The sequence below is a fragment of the Epinephelus lanceolatus genome, chromosome 3, assembly GCF_041903045.1.
Source record: "Epinephelus lanceolatus isolate andai-2023 chromosome 3, ASM4190304v1, whole genome shotgun sequence".
NCBI lineage: Eukaryota > Metazoa > Chordata > Actinopteri > Perciformes > Serranidae > Epinephelus > Epinephelus lanceolatus.
The window spans coordinates 46,630,331-46,652,058 of NC_135736.1; the positions used below are offsets into that span (position 1 = coordinate 46,630,331).

At 41.4% G+C, this 21,728-nt stretch overlaps 1 protein-coding gene across 1 annotated transcript in view; it reads left to right on the forward strand.

The window, feature by feature from the left end:
* Positions 1-20,644, forward strand: part of npepps (aminopeptidase puromycin sensitive) — a 32,504-nt gene extending 11,860 nt beyond the window's left edge. Inside the window, exons 6-23 of the mRNA XM_033623632.2 lie at positions 194-394; positions 719-815; positions 906-939; positions 1,887-2,001; positions 3,440-3,604; positions 5,425-5,529; positions 5,614-5,674; positions 5,772-5,881; positions 6,061-6,124; positions 6,562-6,701; positions 11,197-11,331; positions 13,520-13,739; positions 15,441-15,583; positions 16,502-16,558; positions 17,490-17,597; positions 17,999-18,154; positions 18,377-18,424; positions 19,362-20,644. Of these exons, the coding sequence (XP_033479523.2) occupies positions 194-394; positions 719-815; positions 906-939; positions 1,887-2,001; positions 3,440-3,604; positions 5,425-5,529; positions 5,614-5,674; positions 5,772-5,881; positions 6,061-6,124; positions 6,562-6,701; positions 11,197-11,331; positions 13,520-13,739; positions 15,441-15,583; positions 16,502-16,558; positions 17,490-17,597; positions 17,999-18,154; positions 18,377-18,424; positions 19,362-19,508 (2,106 nt within the window). The 3' untranslated portion in view covers positions 19,509-20,644. The remainder of the gene's footprint in view (positions 1-193; positions 395-718; positions 816-905; positions 940-1,886; positions 2,002-3,439; positions 3,605-5,424; positions 5,530-5,613; positions 5,675-5,771; positions 5,882-6,060; positions 6,125-6,561; positions 6,702-11,196; positions 11,332-13,519; positions 13,740-15,440; positions 15,584-16,501; positions 16,559-17,489; positions 17,598-17,998; positions 18,155-18,376; positions 18,425-19,361) is intronic.
* The last annotated feature ends 1,084 nt before the right edge of the window (positions 20,645-21,728 follow it).

Consider the following 21,728-nt stretch of genomic DNA (forward strand, 5'->3'; position numbering starts at 1 on the left):
TGGAGCGTTTGTGTTATACAACATCAGCCTTTGCACAAAAGAGAAAAATCATGGGGAATTAAATGAGAACATTTTTGTTAAGTGATGATCTGTTATAAAAAGTCCTTCTTTAGCCCCAGTATTAACCATTAGATTCCCTTTTCTGTCAGCAATCTGTTTCCACGCCATTTATCTTTATGTCCCTTTTTTCCAGAATGTCATTGATCGAAAGCCATATCCAGAGGATGAAAACCTGGTGGAGGTGAAGTTTGCCACCACGCCCATCATGTCCACGTACCTTGTAGCTTTTGTCATCGGTGAATATGATTATGTGGAGAGCCAATCATCGGATGGTATAACAGTACGCGTCTACACGCCCGTCGGGAAGGCAGAACAAGGGAAATTTGCACTGGAGGTGAGAATGTTGTCAAAAGACTTTTACAATATCTCCAGACAGCAAACCACTGCTGAGCCTGCTGAACTCTACAAACTTAAAACATGAGTGGAGATGTAGATGGTGACGTTAGATTCGACCCTAAATACTTGAATCTGCACAATCTTCTGTGTCCCCTGTAGTCTTGCTGTATAGAACAACAAGACCAAGACTAAAGTAAAAGAGCAGACTATATTTATCTTTATCAGACTATTACAAATTTTTTGTACATTTTTAAATACCCTTTGTGTTTCGTTCCATGTTTTTTTTTTACCTGTTTTTGTTTCTTCTTTTTCTTTTTTATAGGTTGCGACTAAGACCTTACCTTTCTACAAAGACTACTTCAGTGTTCCTTATCCGTTGCCTAAAATTGATCTCATAGCTATTGCTGATTTTGCTGCTGGTGAGGAGCTGTTCATTCTACATTCAGTAATTTGAGACATTTCCACTGAAAATGCTGAAAGTGAAACACATACTGCTTCCTCCCACTCAGGTGCCATGGAAAACTGGGGCCTTGTTACTTACAGGTAAGCTTGAGCTGCTCTCGAAACAACTGATTTTTTTTAGTTCAAAATCTTTTTTTATTGCAATTTTTCAATGTCCTCTGTTGATGAAGATAGTCAAGATATTAATCTTTGATGCGGTAATCACGTAAGATAAGTCTGAACCTTAAATCAAGATTATAAAGTCTTGCAAAACAATTTGAGGCCCGATCTGACAACGCTTGTTTTAAAGTTCTGTATACAACACTCAGATAATTATTATTATAATAGATAACCACTACTTGCTCTGTAAAGAAATAGTGGAGTAAGAATGAAGTCACACTCCCTTTGTATAGAGCCCCTTCAACTGTAGGAGAGTCAAAATGCATGGACGACAATTTCGATCAATTATTTATTGTTAAGGTTGTTTTTCAAGCAAAAATGCCAAACATTCAACAGCTCAAATATGATATTTTCTGCTTTGTGGGTTTGGGACTGTTGATCAGGCAAAACAAGCAATTGGAAAATGTTTCTTTGGGCTCTGGGAAATTGAGATTGGCATTTTCCCCTACCTTCTTGATTAATTGTGAAAATAATCAAGTAGTAAATGAATGAGAAAAAGACATGTTGTAGCCCTGAGTTGTAGTTCTGCAGCTCCGTGTCTCGTTGAGAAATCAGCAGTTTTTTCTTTCTTTTGGAGAAAGTTTGTGTTGCGTTTGTGTCTTTTTGGTTGACAGCCCTGATGGCTTTTTAATTGCTTCGTGATCAGTTGGATGTGCTGCCACCTGTTTGGTATTCAGATGGCATGTGATGAGCATACGGCAGCAGGCCCCATTCATCTACCATCTCACAGCCACCTGCCTGCAGGTGTTCCTAATAAACAGCCCAGCAGCTGATGTGGACTCTGGATGGCTGATGGAGGGAAACACCTGCTGGTGTTCAGAGGAAGTGTCGACCTTCAGCCGTTAACTTCCACTCTGTTGTTTTTCCAGGGAGACAGCACTGCTAATCGACCCGAAGAACTCCTGCTCGTCCTCCAGGCAGTGGGTGGCGCTGGTGGTCGGACATGAACTCGCCCACCAGTGGTTCGGAAACTTGGTCACCATGGTAACGAGCCATAATCTTCCATCAGCTTTTTGTAACTGAATGTAACTTTATATGGCACCTTTATACAGATACACCCTGTGAGCAGCTTTGGAAATATTAGTGATCATAATAACAAAACTCAGAACAGTTATGATTGTTTTAAAATGGAGAAACTACTCAGTCTGCTGCTGTGGGTGTAGGGAAGTGAGAACCTAAGGGCTGAAACCTCATATCTTTGCCAGTTTTCTTCTTCTTCTGCATCCCACCCTCACTTTTTGGGGCTAATACTCCTGAAGGTGGTGCCACAGTAATCATTTCAACCATTTAAAACTTAGAAAATTTCTAACAAATCAGCAATACGTGCTACCACTTTGCAACTTTCACCCAAGTTTAGCCTCAGTTGAGCAGAATTTTACGTATGCTATGACCCAGGCTGTATTATGTGATCCATCATTCTGTTTTCAGAAAAAACTGCTAGAGATTATTGGGTTTTTTGCCTTAATTGATAGGACAGACATAGCATGAAAGGGGGAGAGAGAAGGGGGATGACATGCAGCAAAGGGCCGTTGGTTGGAAGCAAACCCACAGCCTTTGTATATGTGGCGTCTGCTCTACCAGGTGAGCTAGTGGGCGCCCTGTAAAACCAAACTATTGACACAAAACTCGCTACTCATTATCTTCAGACTGTGTTCCACAAACGATCCAGCCAGATTTTTGTAATATTAGAAATCGAGCCCCCAGTGCCTCAAACTGTTTTAGTGTAAATGTGAACAGCAACTGTAAATTCTGAGGAAATAAATCTCCAACATTCATGAAAAAATAAATACAAAATTTTCAGTCATGGTAGAAGTAAGATGGTAAATTCAGAATTGTATCTGAAAAACTGAATTCATGACAATATTTTGAATTCTGTTCTCGTGTTAACTTGCTGTCAGTGGAAATAAGAGCATCTTTAAACATCAGTTTGTCACGTAATCAGTCAGTCTTTTTAAAATGAAATGCAGACATCTTTGTGTTTTCTAGATGGGGTGTAAAACACCTCAGAATTTTGTCTTGTCAACTGAATTTTTGACAGCATAGTTTAACAAGACACATGAGTTCTAAGAAGTTCAGGTAAGATGGTAATTGTCTGGGCAGTACTACTGACGTAATACAAGAATGTCCACAAAAAAAGGGGGGGGACGAACTCCTAAAAAAATATTTGGTGGGGCAGAATAGTTAAAAATCTTCTGTTGGAAATTGACACATTGATTTGCATCAGGAGCACCTGCTTTGTGTCGACGTAAATGTGTTTTAATCTCGTCAACAATTTAAATTAGTCATCCTTCAGAAGGTGCTGTAATTAGTGTGATTGTATCCCAACAATCACTCAGAGTCATTGTTACTGTTAGTTATTGTAATGTAGGAGATCATATTTAAAAAGACTTGTAGAACACAGTGTCGTCTTGTGTATATACAGGAATGGTGGACCCATCTGTGGCTTAATGAGGGATTTGCATCCTGGATCGAGTATCTGTGTGTGGACCACTGCTTCCCAGAGTACGACATCTGGACCCAGTTTGTCTCAGCCGACTACACCCGCGCTCTGGACCTGGACGCACTGGACAGCAGCCATCCCATAGAGGTGAGCTGTGGAGGGATTTATAAAACCGAAAGCTGCCAGCTTGTTTACTCTGATGGGAAGAATGTTTTGACTTGTGGCAAGTGCAAGTAGTGATTATGATGATGATTGATCGCTCCACAAGGACACATGGTCTCTTGCTTACAGCTGTCGCCCACCAAACAGGGAGTTTGTAATGTTATGATGTTGGAAAAATGGACATCCCACTGATTATGGATTATTTTGGCAGTAATCTTATTTAATGAATGTGTGATGTGTGGGTTTGTTTGTAATTTGCCACAAAAGCTTGATTGTGTCCTGTCAGACAGCTGAGAGGACTACTCTGTATTTTTAACGGTCTTTGATGCTTTTAGGTTGCAGAGAGTCCTCTTTACACAGAGAGGATATTTTGTATAAAAGGTTTACTTTGTGCATGGAGAACAAACCGCTGCACAACAGTTCAACCAGACTGACAAATGAAAGAGACAAAGATCCCTCTGAGCAGCAGTTGAATACAGATAGAAGAAATCAGCAGTCATTGGTAAAAGAAATTGGAGGCTTAGCAACAAATTTTGGGTGCAGATTTAAACAGGAACAGGTTCGAAATAAAGCCAATAACAAGCTGGAATTAACAGGCGGCGTGTGGCTTTAGCAAAGCAGGCTGTGTTTCCAGGCAGGAGGCTCACTTTTCCTCTGTCTCTCTCACACCCACACACACACACACACACACACACACAGAAACACAGACACCCCAAACTGACTGACCATGCTCACCACGTTAATGACATTATTATCCTGAGTTCACACTGGTTAAAAATGTGTAAAGATCCTGGAGAGGGTCTATCTTCTGGTTCGGTTTCAGGAGGACAGATGTGGAACAGACTAGTATCCTCTGCAAACTATGCCACAAAATGAAAAAGTAGCAGTTCCACAAATCTGCTTCATCACTGAAAACATCACCATGTGCAGAACACAACAGTCAAACCAGCCTGCACTTTGAAATAGATGGGTTAGGGTTAATAGAAATCATCACCCAGCCTCCCAGATGTAAACATGACTTTCTTTTCTTTGACTATTTACAGTGGGTAAGATCACATTTTATTATAGAGCTGAGCACAGCGTATTACTCCCCTCAGTGTATCTATTATGAAACTACCACAGCTGGAGTGTGAGCTCCGTATAGGGGGCCAGTTGGTAAGCGTCCCCGACCCCACACACATACGCACGTGGCTAACGTTCATGCTAAACGGGGCAGGCGTTGAACTGAGAGGAGGAAGGAGAGCGGCTCGGACACGGTCCTTCAGCGCTGAGTCTAACCTGTGTAACAACAGCAACAGAAAGTTTGCTCTTTTTTAAATGTATGGTTTAGAAGACTAATTGAAGCCTGGTTGTAAAATAAATACATTTATAATATATAATTATAATTTACACTTTTTTTTTTACGATAAGCGTGTGTAAGAACTGACTTCAAAATAAAGGCAAACTTCTTGTGAATGTGAATGCAAATTTGACATTCATTCAACAAGTCAGTCTGTCTGTTAATAATAAGTAAAAGATACGTAAATAAATAAAACAAAATGAATAGATATTAAATTATAGATAAAATGAATGCTAACTGTTTCTCAGAAAAAACTGATTTTCAATTGTGTGAATAATTTGTTAAACATAATGATAAAGATACTCCGACACTCCGATAATATCAGGACATTCTGATGTGGAAATTAAAGCCCTCTAAAATGACATTCACAGGCTGTGTTCCCTTTAATTCAGATTATTTTACCAGAATGATCACATTGGCATCAGACTCCTCACAGCTGATTTAAGCGTTTGTGTTTTTGCTCCAGGTGAACGTGGGCCATCCATCAGAGGTAGATGAAATTTTTGACGCCATCTCCTACAGCAAAGGAGCATCTGTGATCCGCATGTTGCACAACTACACAGGAGACGAGGTTTGTTTTCCAGCACTTGTAGTGTTGTTTCCATTCTTACAACATGTTGTTCATTAGGGTTCACCTCTTACTGTTCATTTGCAGGACTTTAGGAAAGGAATGAATGCCTATCTTTTGAAGTTCCAACATAAAAATGCTTCGACAGGTAAGAACATGCAGGAAATATTTGCCTCGGGATGAAAGGGCTGTGTAAATCAATTTCCTGGTTTCCTAATCCTCTGGCTCCCGGCTGTCTTCCACAGAGGACCTATGGGACTGTCTGGAACAGGCCAGTGGAAAACCCATCGCTGCAGTGATGAGCTCGTGGACCAAGCAGATGGGCTTCCCTATAATAGTAGTGGACCAGGAGCAGGTGGGCTTCACTGGACACAAGCCACTTGAGTGCTTTAAATCAATAAAAGACATTTTGTTCACTGCACTGCTGGTTGAACAATGAAATTCACCAGCAGAAGTGACGTGTTTGTCTGGCTCTAAATTTGTACCCTGTTTGTTGATTCTCACACGCACCACTAACCATGATGTTATTTTTAGCAAGGTGATGACCGCATCCTCAAGATATCTCAGAAGAAGTTCTGTGCCAGCGGACCACACAATGGTGAGTTTACTCAAACCATTTGCAGAAAAACAAACAGGGTTAATATATTAATATCTTTATGTTATACTATATATTATATTGTATTGTACTACAGTGTGTTTCAGTCCCAGTCCCACATTTGGACATATTTCCTTGTCACATTCCCCCTTTTGATAATTTATTACGCCTGAAATTTAACTTCACTTCACAGCACTTGTCACCTTTACCTTGTAACTTTGTCTTGAATTGCTTTTGCAAAGGTTATTTTTACTTCTATTCTTATTTTAGTTTTATAGACTTCTTGTTTTTTACTTTCTCTGTGTTGACTTAATTTTGTCCCCCTGCTGCTGCAAAGCCTTAATTTCACCGCCAGATGTTAATAAAGGATTATCTTCTCTCTTGTGACTGATACCTTGTGGTCGTAGCTTCTCATTGGCTCCTCCTTGTGTGTTGAACAGGTGAGGATTGCCCCAGCTGGATGGTCCCCATTAGTATTTGTACCAGCGAGGACCCCAAATGCACCAAACTCAAGGTTCTGCTGGACAGACCCGAGACAACCATCACTCTGAGCGGCATCACCCCTGACCAGTGGGTCAAGGTGAGCTCAAGTCACAGTTCCTCCAAACACCAACGGTCGACCTTTTTATAGGAGAACTTTATTCATTTTGACTTTTAGATCCCCAACAGAGGTTCGCAGTAATCAGGGATGATCAGGCTTTTTCTCTCCTGATACCTGATAGGTCTAAACTCATGATTTCTACCAAGTGCTGATCTGATACAGTATTAAATATAGCAAATTATGTACCAAGGATTGTTGTGGACAGGTCACCAGACTATCACAGGGCTGACACATGGAGACAGACAACCATTCACACTCATCTTCACACCTGCGGGCAATTTAGAGTCACCACTTAACCTGCATGTGTTTGGACTGGGAGGAAGCCGTATTTGAACTAGTGCTAACCACTGTACCACTGTGCCGCCCTAGAAATGTACCTGATGGTGGAAATGCTGAGTGACTAGAAACTGTATTTAAGGCTGGGACACATGCCGCGTCATCTACTACCTGGAATACATGAGGTCGAGTGCTGGGTGCTAATCTTGTGGCAGCTTTTAAGGCTGCGGAGGCAGGTTGCGCCTGACGTTGCTAAGCGACCATGACCATAAACATCACCACGTCATAGCCTACTTACCAGTATCCCAAGTTTGGAGCGGATCTTCTTCCAGGCGTTGTTTTTCAAGTGTGTATTAAAATATTGTCCGTGGGACAGATGTAAAGCTCTGCATCACTCTGCACTAAATATATTTACCACAGACTGATATTTATAGAAGAAAGAAAAGATATCTGCCAGCTATGATTCATTGTTCCTTGTCACGTGACATGCGGCATACGTTGCTGCATTCGAAAAGTTGAACTTTGTTTATTGCTGCGTTCAGATGGGGTCGTGTTTACAGTGTTCACGAGAAGAGTCCATATTTACGACCTTGTGAGTGGAAATTTTCAGAGGGCTCTGAGTTCAAGACTTTGTGTACACGACTTCTCATGTTGTAAACATGAGCTCACGAGCTGAACGCAGCATATCTCAGGGTACGGTTGTTATGCCCTGAAAAAAAGGTGCTTGGGAACACTTACGCGCCACAATTGCGTCACCCTTGCTTTTGAGCGCAACTTCTGCGCATCTGCATAGACGACAATGGATTTGAGGGAACAAAACAGGGCATGTGTCCGAGCCCTTATTGATCAGTCACATCTGGTCCGTGTCACGCCAGTATAAATCTGGTGGATCAGATCGATGCATCTCTAACTGTAGTTAATACAAGTCAGCGTAAAATCCTCTGTAAAATGAAAGTTAGATGTGGAAGACGCTCATGTGATCTCTCATCTCTTGCTTTCAATCATACAACGCTCATGTGCGATCATAATGTGGCTTTACAAGTCTGTCTTTACATGTGACTGCAGCCATATTTGTGCAAAAGGCCGTGTGCATACAAACAAGTAAAACTTTAAGCTAAGCTCGTCACCACGTTCAGTGAATATAAACATTTCTCTTCCGTTCAGAGTAGAGTTAAAATTAGAGTTAAAATTTACCCAACAGGATCCAGTTTCCAGTGTCTTGTGCTGAATTAATGAGTCATAGGAGAAAACGCCTCAGTCCATTTTCATAAAAAGCGAAACATCAAAGTTAAAACGAAGTTCACGGACTGGAGTTCCTGTTTGTCAACTGGGAGGAAGAGCAGGAGAGGATGTGGTCATCAGGCTCACCCACACTTCACCCAGATAAGGTTTACATGATCACCGATTCTGTTCACACAGAGACAGTTTAGTCAGTTACATTATTTAAAGGTCGACTCCACCTGTGCTTTTTTACAAGTTTTTCAAATGGAAACATTCACTCAGCTGTAAAAGCACAAAGCAGTGATGTAGCTTAGAGCAGCGAGCACTGATGATAATAACTGAAAGGGTTAGTTTTTTTAAGGGAGTTGTATTATTAGGGGTGGGCAGTACTAAATTTGGTTTCGATCTGGTACCAAGTATGATAGGGCCAGAATTGCAGGTGCTGACACCGATATGATACTTTTTATTATTAAACGCAGTCAGTTTTTTTAAGTGTGCCATGATTTGTGAGATGAATAATCACTCTGCTTGAGTAACAGCTCACGATGACCAACTACAGTTTGAGAATGTAACATTAACCAATACTGGAAATCTGATTTGACTAAAATATTAACTTCACTAGGCTACTGTATACGTAGATATTCCTTGTCTGAGCCTCTCTGAAAAGATTGAGCCAAGTAAACTCTGTCAGCTCCAAGTTTTCTTTATTTCCTCTTTCATTAAGCCATCACTGCTAGTATGTGTCAGATTAAACTAGTCAGGCTCTGACATACTTTCCACAGTTATGGCCGCGGACAGCTACGGTCAGACGGACACGCCTGCGTTCTATTCATAATACAATTCAGGGTCTGTGTCAGCACCCAGCAGTAAACAGGAGGGCTGCGAAGTGAGCTCAATGTCATCCAACTGCTGACACGTGGTAAAAGTGAACCAAAGAAGATGCTGCTGCGTCTGGAGGATGTTTTTGAGTGCAGACAACTCAACAGCAGTGGAGAAGCAAAGAGTACACAGAGGACATGTGCTCATGACAACTAAATGTTGTTTGCACGGACAGTTTTACTCTTAAAATACAAATAGGTACGACGTAGAAAAGAAAAACCGATCCCTGTTTTGGTATCAATCCAATTGACACTAGGATCAATGTTGAAAAAGAAAAGTTAAAATTGAGAGTATCGATGTTTTGGTATTGATCCGCCCACTCTTTGTACTTATCGGTAGTCGGTGTATTACCTGCAGGAGATGGTGATCCATACGTAACATGTTTGGAGAGAAGACAGGGAACTGAAGCTGTTTTATTGTCCTCTTCAAATCCACCAGACTCCTTTGACCAAAAACAGTAATTTTACCCCTCAGAACACAGGAGCTGCTGGTGTTCCTCCACCTCGGTCAGTTAATTTGTGTTTTTGTGTGACTTTTGGATCCAAACCAACAAGGCGTCCACAGTAGGGTTAGCTACCATTCACATTAAACAGATGTTGGTACCAGTTCTGATACCTGGAATTCTGCACCTTTTTTTTTTGGGAACTTTTATGCTACTCACTCTGCAATAACAAAATTTTAACTTCTGAACAAGCTGTAGGGGTGACGTAGTAGACTAAAATGTTATTCTGCCCTGCTGCTCTTTTCTGATCACATATAGAGCTAATATTCTGTCTCTGTCTGTCTGCTTGTGTTTATCTGTCCCTCTGTCCACTCGTCGAGCAGTGATTATAGGTGACTACATTAATATAGAAAACAAAACAGACTAGACACCGAAACTGTTGTGGCAGACCAGCGCTGCAGCTATAGTTTTGGCTCACTGGGAAGCCCATGGTGCGTCCCTGGAGCTCTGTGGCTGGCTTCCTGCCTTTGGGGAGCTTCCACCTCCTGTCTGAAGCTAAAAGCTTGTGGCTTCACAGAGATCTGTGACTGGCTTTGGGGCGTTTCTTGGCACTGCCACCTCTCCTCTAAACCTGGCGTTCTCACCTAGATGTTCTCTCTGGGGTCGACATTTTGCACAGATGGATTAAACATGAATCTGTACTTGGAAGTACCGACGTAATTCAGTAGGGACTCTTTTTAAAGTAATGAGTTCTGTACCCAAACAGAACTCATTCTGTGAGTTCTGTACCTAATATAGCCAATTTGGAGAATCAGTAACTAACTAACTCTTAAAGAAGGCTCGGCTCAGTCAAAAAAAAAAGTCATGTTAGGTGGGCTTTGTGTGTACCACTGTCATCATGTAGAAACCTACATCAGGTCATATGAATAAATGTTTTCAGAAGGGGAAAATGGCATATTGACACTCAAATACACGACTTTGACCAAAAGTTGAATGTTCAGATTTAAATACATAATTAACACCACTAGGAAGCTACAGAATGATGCAATAACCTCAAAAAATAAATATATAATGAACCCACCCTTAAATCTTTCATTCTGGTAATGTGGGAGTGTAAATGAGGCGCGAACATGAATGGACTTGGTCTGTGTATCTTGCAAATTAGCACAGCTGTTGATGATGTTTCTGTCGATGTGAAGAGTCCTCAGGAAGTAAACAGTGTAAACAAAGGACTGAAAATTGTGCTTGGGCTTCATACAGCTGACACTGATGTATAAATAATGCTTCGGATCCCCACTGCTCCAATCCTTGGAATCGGCTCTTTCAACAGTCATCAAGTAAATCATGAGCCGGTCTCAAGAGGTAAAACTACAGTTTAGGGCTACACATTTGGAAAAGAAGATTTAAAGACTAAGGTTCTCTCTCTCCTGATGTTTGTTCAGTTTAAAGTCAGAATTATCAGTGTTTGGGGAAATTTTGCCGGCACAACAATCCTATTGTTTGGTAAACCCTCAAGCATTAGCATTAGGATGATGCTGTTTCGCTCCCTTTAAGCCGTGCTGGATAAGAGCACTTAGTCTGAGAGGTAAAAAATGGTGAAGCTACATTTTTTTCCCCCCTCACAGTCTGACCCAGTTGTGTCCCTGCTGTTTACAGATCAACCCCGGCACTGTGGGCTTCTATCGCATCCAGTACAGCTCATCCATGCTGGAGAGTCTGCTGCCGGGCGTCAGAGACCTCACCCTGCAGCCTGTGGACCGACTCGGCCTGCAGAACGACCTCTTCTCCCTGGTGAAGCACGCACGCACGCACACACTCACACAGAGAGCCCTGCTGCTGAGCAATGAAGCAATAACAATAATTTCCTTTTTTTCCTTCATGGAAATCCACTTCCCCTCCAGTGTAAACAAACACTGGTGCAGAATAAAATAGGGGCAGGAAGACTGAAAAGGGAAAGTGAGGGAAGATGGCCGATCCACAGAGTGTGGAGAAGGAAGAAATCAACTTGCAAATTCAACTTTAAGATATACTTTGCAGGATTTTTCAACTCATCCAGAAGTAATCATCATTTATGGTCCGCTCTCAGTGTGTGGTGGTGTATTTTCCTGCAGAGACTTTGCCCTCTTCCTGTATTTTCTTCTTTTATTCTTATGTTTTTTGCTGTGTTCACAACCTTCCTGGGCACAGCGCTCATGTGAGGTCGAGACTTAATATAACGATACCGACCAGGTGCCTTAAGTATTCTCTAATATACTCTATAGTATAAGTGTTTCTACCATTTTTTCCCCTCGTTAAAGGGTTTTTTTGGGGAGGTTTTCCTTATACGCAGCGAGGGTCCAAAGGACAGAGGGATGTCGTATGCTGTAAAGCCCCGTGAGGCAAATTGTGATATTGGGCTTTATAAATAAAATTGATTAAATTGACTGAAAAATTGATAAGTAGCAAGAGGAAGCTGCGAAAATTGTGGACATAGTGCAGAAGCCAACCATTTCTGCGTAGTGTACCTTCAAGTTGTTGACATTGTTGTTGGAAACAGATTTTTGGCATTTTTAGTAAAAAACAAACATTTCCAAACTTTGAAGAAATGTTTTTGGAGCAATTAACGACAGTTAGGTGCACCAAAACACAATTCTGCCAGTAAAGCAGTTTAATGTTAAACAAAAAAAAAAATAAGTCAGTGTTTTTCTAGTGCTCTCATTGCTAAGGAACTGTGAACCACAGCAGCCAAAAAGATGCATGGCTCTTTTTCTTGTCTACAGTGTTTTTAGAAACATATTTTAGTGCCATGTTCAGCTGTAATAGCGAGAGATTAGTGAACAGGAAGTGTTCGCCACCAATCAGAAGATTAGCGGTTCGATCCCCGGCTCTTCCAGTCTGCATGTCGAAGTATCCGTCAGCAAGATACTGATACTGAACCCCAAATTGCTCCCGATGGCCGTTCCATCCATGTGTGAGTGTGTTAAAAACTGAGTAGCAGTTGCATTGTAGCCTCGGCCACAAGTGTATGAATGTGTGTGACTGGGTGAATGTGACTCGTAGTGTGGAAAAACAAGCTGTGAGTGGTCGGATGACTATAAAGGTGTGGTTACGTTCCAATAGACGAAGCACAGTGACAGACTCCTAATTCATCGTCAGCTTGTGAGTTGCTGTGGTGAAGAAGATGTCATGTCACACTGTCATGCTCCTCTTTCTTTTATTTAATCTCTGTTTAAAATGAAATTATGGGATTGTTCTGTAACATTTTCACACCAGATGTTGAGCTGTGACGAATAGCAGCAGTGTTCAGAGCAGAGGATCAAATATCATCTCATCACATATCTTTCTTTATTGGATTCCAGACATTCTGGTGATTTTTATAAACAGAACAGCAGGATTGATTTTGTCGCCACATTAAGCTTTTATCATTTCTGTCCCCACTCAGATGTTTGCTGGTGTCGAGTCTTTCAAAAGAAGGGAAATGTTTGTGTGAACGTGTCAATACTCGGCTATCAGGTGGCAACAAGCTGATGTTCAGTCTCATGTTGCTTCACTTTGTGCTTCATCACCACAGAAAACATGTTGACCTCAGCCTCACCGCAAAACTCAGACTAACACAGTTGTGACATCATTGATGTGTCAGACTTTTCAGTAACGCACATTCACAAAAACAAAATACCAGATTTCATTGTCGATTTATAAATGATAAGAATTTTTTCTGTCTTATTTTAGAGCAAATAGATTCTTATCATTTCCTATAGGAAGATGCATCTTTTGTTTGACATCAAATGATTTGCAGTAGGTTTTTATATAAATCAACTTTTCCTTTCCTGCTTTTTCTTCATAAGTCCGACAGTTTGAGACAGTAAATGTAACGAGACAGTTTTGTACAACAGGCCTTCACGCTTAAAACTTTCATTCTCTCTAAAGGACGAGAGGATTTAAATTATTGTAGAGAATCATAAAAGGAAAAACATTTCTGAACATGTTTTTGTGGCTTCAGTCTCGCGCAGGGATGATCAGCACGGTGGAGGTGCTGAAGCTGATGGAGGCGTTCGTCAACGAGCCCAACTACACAGTGTGGAGCGACCTCAGCTGCAATCTGGGAGTGTTGTCCTCGCTGCTGTCTCACACTGACTTCCACGAGGAGATCCAGGAGTTCATCCGGGACCTCTTCACCCCCATCGGCCTGGAGCTCGGCTGGGACTGCAAACCAGGGGAAGGTGAGGAGGAGCTGACGTTGTCTTATTTTATCAACATTTAACTGAACATAATGTGTCATAGTGTCTTTATGCTTTTATTAAGACACCTTTTAAAGTGAGATATTTCAAGCTATGTTTTGTCTCGATTTTTTTTTAAATGTAATTTAACATCAAATGTATCATGAAAATATTATTGGTACCACTGAATTGTAGGAAACTTAATTTTTCATGCCATGATTAAGGCCCTGTCTACACGTATATAGTTACTTAAGAAAACTGACGTTTTCCTCTACATTTTTGCCACACACACACACACACACACACACACACATAGTTTTATGTCACTTTAAAGCGTACTTTGCCAATTTCCAACCAGCTTTGTATCAAAACAGTATGTGTACTATGTGTAAATGAACTGCGGTAAAACTTCCCCCCATCTATCCAGTGTCTAGATATCCCTACTTACCCCTGGTGAAACTCCGCCAGAGTTACATTGGCTCTCTGGGTGTTGCTCAAACTACAGGCTGTACTTCCACATTTTCATATTGCCTGCCACTGATGCCGCCACTGCGGACACAAAGAGTACAGAAACAGATCAAGAGATGGACACGCCCTCCTCTCTCTCTCTCTCAAACTCAAACCGAAATCTGATCAAACAATAAAACTAGGCAGCGCTAATCAAACATATCAAGACTATGTTACCGCATTGCCTGTTCTCGCCTCCAATGTTTTTAGAAACATTTTAGTGCCCTGTTTAGCTGTAATAGTAAGAGTTTTGTGAACAGGAAGTGGGTGCCATACTGTTTGGTGCACAGTGAAAACAGAGGCCGAAGAGACTGAGATCAAATGGTAAAACTAAGCAGCGCTGGTTAAGCATGAACCAATATTCTGTTACTGAGTCGCCTGTTTCTCCCCTAAAATGACTTCAGAAATGCTTTTAGCTGACTGTTAAACTGTAAGAGCTCGAGATCGCTTCTTGCCTGCTGGCTGGCATCGTTTCAAACGGACATGTTTGCAAACGTCACCCACCTGTGGGAGCATTTATTGGTCTTACGTGGCGCTGTGCATTCTGGTAGTTGTAGGTTTTCTCCCTCTTGAGCAAAAGCATCCTTTTTGGGATTGTTGTCTTTGGTGAAAGGATGAGGGAGCTCACTCAAATCAACGGTGATGAGATCTCCAACAGGTGTTTTGATAAAGGTAACGTTAGCCTGTGCAACTTTCTACCTGTGTGTGACGAGAGGAGACTGCTGAAGACGGCTAACACCAGCGTTTGAAGTCATTTTTGTGTTCTAGTGTGGACAGCGATGTGTATATATATTTTTTGGGGGGGCTTTTGCCTTTAATTGGACGAATATTAACAGGAAAGGGAGAGAGAGGGAGCGACATGCAGCAGAGGGCCGCAAGCCAGAATTGAACCCGCAGCCACTGCAGCAAGGACACAGCCTTTCTACGTGGGGCACCTCCTCTACCCACTGAGTCACCGCGCACCCTGTGTGGACAGAGATTTAATGTACAACATAGGTCATGTGGACAGAATTCTTTTTCTAGAATAAGGGCGCAATATCTGTCTTTAAAATCATCTATATACATGTAGACAGAGTCTAAGTGTAATTGAGTCGAGACACCTGAGTGACTCCTGACTGACCTGAACCGTCCTCTTGAAGATCGCAGTGTTGTGGCGAGTGAAGACATTAACTTGAGTGTGATGTTTTTGTCCTGCAGGTCACCTGGACGCCCTGTTGAGAGGTCTGGTTCTGGGGAAGTTGGGGAAGGCAGGACACAAACCCACACTGGAGGAGGCCCGACGGAGATTCAGGGACCACGTGGAGGGCAAGCAGGTCCTGCCTGCAGACCTCCGGAGCCCGGTGAGCACAGTGAAACACTAACCGTGATCCTGAAGTGTTCTGTAACAGCCTTCATACTCAACATGGTTTGTTTTGTGGTTAGTAATAAAAAATAGAATAACGGGGAAGGCACTCAGAAAGCACAGACCTCCGCTGAGGCCAAATGCCCTATCTCGCAGTGTTAATGAAAGTGAAAAATAATTTGTGGGTCCGCCCCGTATTTCAGATCCGCTCTAAAATTTAACAGATTCTTCCTTGGCCCATGCAACACTCTCTAATTATTTTCTATATTCCTGCTGACAAATAAACTGAACCGAACACATAACCTTCTTGTCAGAGGTAATAATTAACTTTATATATGTAGCGCTTTTGTTAACGAGGCTACCAAGTCCTTTACAGACCAAAAATAAAAGCAGCACGGGCATCATAAAACATGGGGGGATAAGATAAAGTAAAAGATATAAATTTAATAGCAAGAGTGGGATAATAAAACCCTGCAACATATTAAATATTTATAAGCGCTCCTATATAAGACTTAAACCCCAAACCGTTTCAAAAGATATGACTGAAACCCTCTTTATTTAATGTAACTGAATTTTTGGTTGACTTTAGAATTTAAGCTGCTTTTAACGTCAAACATGATTTTATTGGCTTTTCTGTGACGTGATCTGAGTGACCAGCTGCAGCAGCTAACATGCAGTGAGTTGTCTGATGCTGCAGTGCACCTGATGTGACAACAGAATACAACACCAGTATACCATGACGTGTCTTTATTACTGATTTATAGTGGTTACACCACCCGCCCAAAGTCCACATCGCTCCTCATACTGTGTCTCATTTATATTTATTATTTTTGGATTAGTATATTTTTTGTATAATGTCGCAAAGGGCTCAGATTGGAATAACATTTTGACTGTGTATTTGTGTTTTGGGTTCCAGGTGTATTTAACAGTTCTGAAGCATGGAGACAGCACCACGTTGGACACAATGCTGAAGGTAAGACGACAGCTAACATGTAAGACTGTAGGGCTGCCCCTCTAAGAATTTTCCTAGTTGTCATTACGGTCCATCAGTGGACTAGTCTCCTGCATGTTTCTGATATGAATGTAATGATTAAATGATATATTTTGGTGGTTTGAGTTGAAGGTGTGAGAAAGAATAGTATCAGTAACATTGTTAACACTGTGCTACATTACAGAGAAATACAAAACTGTACTAATGAACCTTCATTAATATAGGCCTATATTTTATCTACAAGTGCACGTCACACACTGAGCAAGCCGCCTGTTAATGACGCTGTGGGCTAATGGGCATGTAGCTACTTCCATGTTTCAGATGATACGTCATGTTTGTAGTCGACCAATGAAGATGAGTTTACATATCACCTTGGGTTCGTCCTTCACCTTCTCAAAATGATCCCACACTTTGGATTTCCTGCCCGACATGTTATTAACTAGCCTGTGGAATAACCGCAGGTACCAGCCCTGGAGATTAACCTGACTCCTGTCTAACTGCTGAACGTGGACACTTCCTGTGTCTGTCCTTTCAAAATAAATTCCCACATGGTCCAGTCATATAGGTTTGGATTTATGTTGACAAGGTGCAGCTCCTAGTAGAGCGTCACTTTTATTTTTATGTTTTTTCCTGCAGCAACCAAGCGACCAATGAAATCTTGCCGACTAATGACCTTTCTGGTTGACGGACATTTGGTCGACTATTAGAGGGCCACCCTATACGACTAAGACATTTACATTGTTCTCAATGATTAAATTTCACAATTATCTTCCTAAAAGAAGTGATTGTTTTCACATAACCAGATTTATTCTGTCATATTCTGTGCTCTTCTTTCACTCTTATGTTCTCCACTGATCTATTTGATTCTTTCTTACATATCTGTTTTCTTTATCTGTGTCACTCAACCTTTTAGCTCCACAAACAAGCAGACATGCAGGAAGAGAAGAACCGCATCGAGCGAGTGCTGGGCGCCATCTCTGCCCCTGACCTCATCCAGAAAGTCCTCAACTTCGCCCTCTCGGTATGCACGACCATCTTCACTGCATGTTTGAAAAGTTCTGCTTTTGTTACTCGAGGTGACGGAGGAAATGAAAGAAGTGTAATTTCAAGTGTGCTGTTTTACACCAGCATGATTATAATCGTGTGTTTTGGAGGAAAATCTGACCCAGTTTCTGTGTTTTATTTATTTGGACTTTGAGTCAGTTTATTATTCAGTGCTGGTTTGTGGTTTAATGATTACACTGACACTGTAAGAAACAATGAGGCACTGACTACAGCAGCACACTTTATGATTTTCAGTTCAATGTCCAAGTTGTCTAACAGGATTCCCCGCCAGCCAGTGAGACCATCTAATCTGCAGCAGCTGAGTGCAACACCTCGGCTAACCTCCGCTAACTTATCTCTGGTTCTTCTCCCCAACAGGAAGAGGTTCGTCCCCAGGACACGGTGTCAGTAATCGGGGGCGTGGCAGGAAGCAGTAAACAAGGCCGGAAAGCTGCGTGGAAGTTTGTTAAGGACAACTGGGAGGAGCTTTACAACCGCTACCAGGGCGGCTTCCTCATATCACGGCTCATCAAGGTAAAAACTCCTACTGCTTCTTTATGAGGTCATGAGTTAATGTGTCAGTGTGAGATTAAGTTCTTTACCACCGTCCCCAACTCATAACCTCTCATTTATTCTGCTCGGTGTACGTTAATGTTTTAGGTTCAGGTTTGTTCATTTTGCATATGAACTTAAGTGTCTGTTTTTGTTTGAGTTTTTTAATCAGCTCACATGTTTTTCATCCACGTGTCTCTTCAGCTCACAGTTGATGGATTTGCTATTGACAAAATGGCTGCTGAAGTGAAGGTGAGATCGCTTCACTTGTATTCTGCATTTTTGAAGGTTTATTCCTTAAAGTTGATTTGTGCTTTTGAGAAGAAGAAAAAATTAAATAATGTTTTGATAACTCATTTATATAAAACAATCCATGCTGCTGTATTTTCAGGAACAGATTTTAAAGTTGAAACTGATTTCAATCAGCTGAATTGTTTTAGGAAGAATCATTACTTCTTTGCAAAACAGTATCAAGCTATTTTGACCACTAGGGGGCAGAATGACCATATCATAAGCTACTGTCTGCATATCAAGTCCTACTTTCTCACTCAGGCAACACAGCAGCATTGATCAGAGGCATGTTTCTGTGCACCTGATGAAATAATAATAATGAACTTATTCAAAAGCACCGTCAGTCTTTACAACTTGGTGCAGGTTATGGCAGGAAACATCAGTGTGCAGTGAATAAATACTTTACTTTACTCTTGCCGCAACACAGAACTACTGCATATCAAAATATCACTGAATGCAAGTTTAACAGGAAACCAGGATCTGATAACAGGACAGGACAGGTCAAGTGCATTACCGTCATTATTTGGCATTATTTGCCTCTTTATGTGATAGTTGACAGTGTAGAGACAGACAGGAGATTTAAACAGAGCTCAGGGTGGAATCAAACTGTGGGTATTGTGTTTATATGATATGCATCACAAGCATTAGGCCTTAATGCTGTGATTATCAATCACACTGTGGTTATCTTTTATATGAAGTCTGGTATGTGAAAAAAAATAAGAATAAAATAAGAATATACTCTGCAGATACAGATGCCACCACACATCTAATATGGGTCATAGGTGACGATTCAGAGAGATCGTATATGTGTGAAAAGGGAAAAATACTCCTCCTGTCTTTGACTAGAGATCTGCACCTTTTCTTAAACCGCCCTCTCTGTGTGTTTGCGTCCCTGCAGAGTTTCTTTGAGAGTCACCCGGCGCCGGCAGCCGAGCGTACGGTGCAGCAGTGCTGTGAGAACATCCTCCTCAACGCCGCCTGGCTGAAGCGCGACGCAGACGACATCTCTCAGTATCTACTGCAGCGCAAGGCGCCCCACGTCTGAGCCACAGCCCCCCTCCTGCCGCCTCCTTCAGCCCCCTCCCCCCCTCCCTCCAGCGCGGACCTCCCAGCATCATAGCTGCCTCGGCCCCCCACTCACTACAGACCAGAGCGGGAGACCAGAGCGTACTTACAGCAGGCTTCATTTCTCTAAAGAAACTGTATGAAACAAGAAGGCAAAGCCAAGAATTTAACAAAGTGTTGGAAACACAAAGAGACTCTTTCTACGTTAACAAAGCAAATTCATTTTAGTCAGACCAGGAATGTAGTTTTACCCCCATTCTGCCCTTGAGCAGACAGCACTTCAACATGTAACGTTCTAAAAACCGGCGCTCAGCGAAGTCGCAGAAACACCATGTCCCTTGAAATGATCGCTAACGCACTCTGCATCACCTGCCCCGTATGCACACCCTCATCCATCTCTGCGTCGTAGCTGAGAAAACTGTGAATCCCCCCTCCCTCCCTCATCCTCCCTCTTTTTTTCCTGCTGCCACTCGTTTTGAATGCATGAAGTGTGATTTTCTGCATTTGCTGCTTTGTTTACTTCTGTTTGTTTTCTGTACAAACAATTTATTAGATTTTTTTTTTTTAGTTTGTTCCATTTTTTTCTCCACTCCTCCATTAGTTATTCACGCCCTCTCCCTCCTCCTTCTCTTTCGGGCGTTGTGATTGGGTGAAAGCAGAAGGCACCTGGGCAGAATGGGGTTAATAACAGTAGTGTGTGTGTTGTAGTTTCCAACAGCACTGATTCTCCATTTTGCTAATAAACAGTTAGGACGAGGCGAGCAGCGCTAGCATGGTACTACATTGTAAACTGTATAATGCAAGCATTTTTTTCTTTCTTTTTTTTTTTTGCGGACGATGTTCCTTTTTAAGATAATTCAATGGAAAAGTTCATTGTTACCTGTTTCCACAACCCCCATCCGAAACCCCCTCGAGCTCTGTACAGTCAGTTTGAGAGTTTGTTACAGAGTTTGTATAGTTTGAATCATCAACAAACATATTTAAACTCCCCCGTTTCTTTATCTGCCACCCTCAATGAAGTGAAGATATCGGCGTGTTTTATAAAACATAAGATGCAGTGATTTATTTAAATGTTGAGATAATCTTATATTCTGAGGAGAGAGTAAAAAAAAAAAAGGATCACAACACTACTCTTCGGGGCCTTTTTCATTCTGAAGTAACATCAGGAAACGCCTCTCAATAGGGTTGCGAGTCCAGCGAGGCCTGCTCCGGACTTTGTGGATAGATCCACTTGACTCCACTGTCAAACTTGGAAGCCTTAAATTGGTCCAACTGGTTTGCAGTAAATATTTAACACTGAAGTGGTGATACTAGGTGGTTTCCACACAACGTCAAATGTATCTAATGTGACAGATTATGCAGACTTGTTGAACGAGTATATCTATATAGAATTTACAATTTGATGTGGTTTTTGAAAACATACCGACCGAGTCATCCAACCTGTTGTCGAGACTCTTTCACCCCCACTCCTGGAACATTTGTTGTTGTTTTTCTTTTTTGTTTGTTTTCTTTTCTTTTCTTTTTTTTTGTTTAAAACTACAGTTGGTGTTCATTAAAGTGAAAAAGGATTATAAAAACAAAAGATGTGAAATTAGTACAAGTTGATTTTAATGAGTGAGGTGTGAGTGTGCATGCCTGGAAACAGATTTGTAATTTATTTTGTATTATCTCACACGTTGACACAAGGGAGGAGATGATCATATTGGATTACAAATGGATGACGCAGCACTGTGTGTGTGTGTGTGTGTGTGTGTGTGTGTGTGTGTGTATATATATATATATATATATATATATATATATATATATATATATATATATATATATATAAAAAACAGCTGAATTACACCTAATGAGAATAAAATTGGTTACAGATCGACGTAAATGATTACAGAGAGAAAATTCACATGTCTACACGTTTTGGTTTCATGAAGTAGTCCAAGCAGCGTTTGGCTTTGAGTTGATCGTGCAGAGATGTTTAATGTTTTCTTGTCTGTTTTTTCTAATGAATCCGAATCTAGTTCAACATGTGGGATGTCTTTGTGGCTCTGACTTTAAGGAGAGGAGAATCTGGACAGCTTTGACTTCAGTGATGCCAAGGCTAACGTAAATGTGCAGTCCAATAAAGCAACACTTGATGATACAGTTATCTGTCACTACGAGACATTTCTCAGGTCTATCTCTGATGTAATGACCTAAAACT